General features: G+C 34.8%; 1 protein-coding gene across 1 annotated transcript in view; it reads left to right on the top strand.

Annotated features, from left to right (window-relative positions):
• Positions 1-1,487, top strand: part of LOC109588509 (uncharacterized) — a gene marked incomplete at its 3' end in the record, with an annotated part of 2,555 nt that overhangs the window by 248 nt on the left and 820 nt on the right. Inside the window, exons 2-7 of the mRNA XM_020004665.1 lie at positions 141-302; positions 354-481; positions 795-825; positions 878-957; positions 1,002-1,119; positions 1,300-1,469. Of these exons, the coding sequence (XP_019860224.1) occupies positions 141-302; positions 354-481; positions 795-825; positions 878-957; positions 1,002-1,119; positions 1,300-1,469 (689 nt within the window). The remainder of the gene's footprint in view (positions 1-140; positions 303-353; positions 482-794; positions 826-877; positions 958-1,001; positions 1,120-1,299; positions 1,470-1,487) is intronic.

Below are 1,487 nucleotides of genomic sequence, written 5' to 3' on the forward strand. Positions count from 1 at the left end.
TATACTGTAGACTCTTAATGATATTTATGGCTTATTCAGTGAATTTACATAGTCTTGTTAACCAAACCCTTACCAGACCCCTTTACCAGCCTTAAAATTTACATGCACTCTATGATCTAATGCATTTTTGTTTATTTAAGCCGCCACTGAACAAGCTTCTATATCAAAAAGTTCAGTGTAAAGCAAAAAACAAGATGAAGAGTACAAGTTACAACTTCTGTATCCTGATTTTGTCTCTGGCTCTGGCTAATACAATTGCTGGTCATTATCATAAATGTTCTCATGACAAGTTTCCTAAAAAAGTAGTACAATATTAATATAGAGCTCCTTTCAGTTTTGTGTTCTTTTAACAGTTTTTGATTCGAACACACTTAGAAGATTCTGCTGATTCTAAAGCTACAAAGAATGTTGGAAGAGATGCTGCTTTTAATCAACCGATTCGTATCAATATCCATTACAATTTTACTGCATTAGGAGGAGTGTGAGTCTACATTTTATGTAGCACAATAATTGAACAAACAGCATCTGCTAGGCAGCTTTGTTGCTGTCAAGCCTTTGATGTCAGTGGTTGAGCAACATGCTGCCAGAAGTAAAGAGACTCTCTACTTGAAGCAATATATTGCCCATGCAACTTCATCAAAAATACTTGTAATGAAGTTGCTTAGTGGATGTCCATTGTCCAGCTTTAGATAATATTCAGTAGTAACTCGAGCAATTAGATAGTAATAGTGATAATGTAGATAGAGTACTATTATTTTAATATTATCTACCAAATATTATGATTTAAATTTTAGACTATCATTGGCAAAGCAACAGCAAGTGAAGGTTTGATATTGTTTTACATTATTTAAATTTTATTATGATAACTTAATTACAGTCTGTTATGAGTCATGTCAAAGAAAATCTCGAATCAATCCTTACAGTACGAAGGACTCCAAGCCCTCTTAGATTACGAAGGTAAAACCAGTCAACATGCAGTTCCTTACCAATCCAACTTTTAGGTATTGTAGTAATGAAGAAGTTTCTGTTCTAACTGGTCCAACTGAACCATGTCCTGATCAATGTGCAAATGAAACACTTCTTTGTGGGTACTTTCCAGTACCATCAGAACATCTACAGGTATATAAGTATAGCTTTGATTCAAAAGAGAAGTTGGATTACTTTAGACATACATTTTAGCATGCATCTGCTAAGGATTTTATAGTATTGTTGTTTCATTATAGCATAGAGTCTTTTTCATTATTTGTGCTTGTGTGAATGTGCATATAATAGCAATAATAACTTGTGATGCATTCACAGCGTTGTGTGGAGTGCAATGGTGACAGTAGCAATTGTGTTGAGGCTTACAGTGATGGACCTGGCCTTGAAGATACAGACCTTGCCTTGTATGTGTATGGCATTACTTTTAATTGTGAGGGGGGCACCATTGCTTATGCTGCAGCCTGCCAATTAGAAGATCAATATGACAGGTATGATCATCTTACATA

Source organism: Amphimedon queenslandica, unplaced genomic scaffold, assembly GCF_000090795.2.
Source record: "Amphimedon queenslandica unplaced genomic scaffold, v1.1 AMPQUscaffold_12050, whole genome shotgun sequence".
Taxonomy (NCBI): Eukaryota; Metazoa; Porifera; class Demospongiae; order Haplosclerida; family Niphatidae; genus Amphimedon; species Amphimedon queenslandica.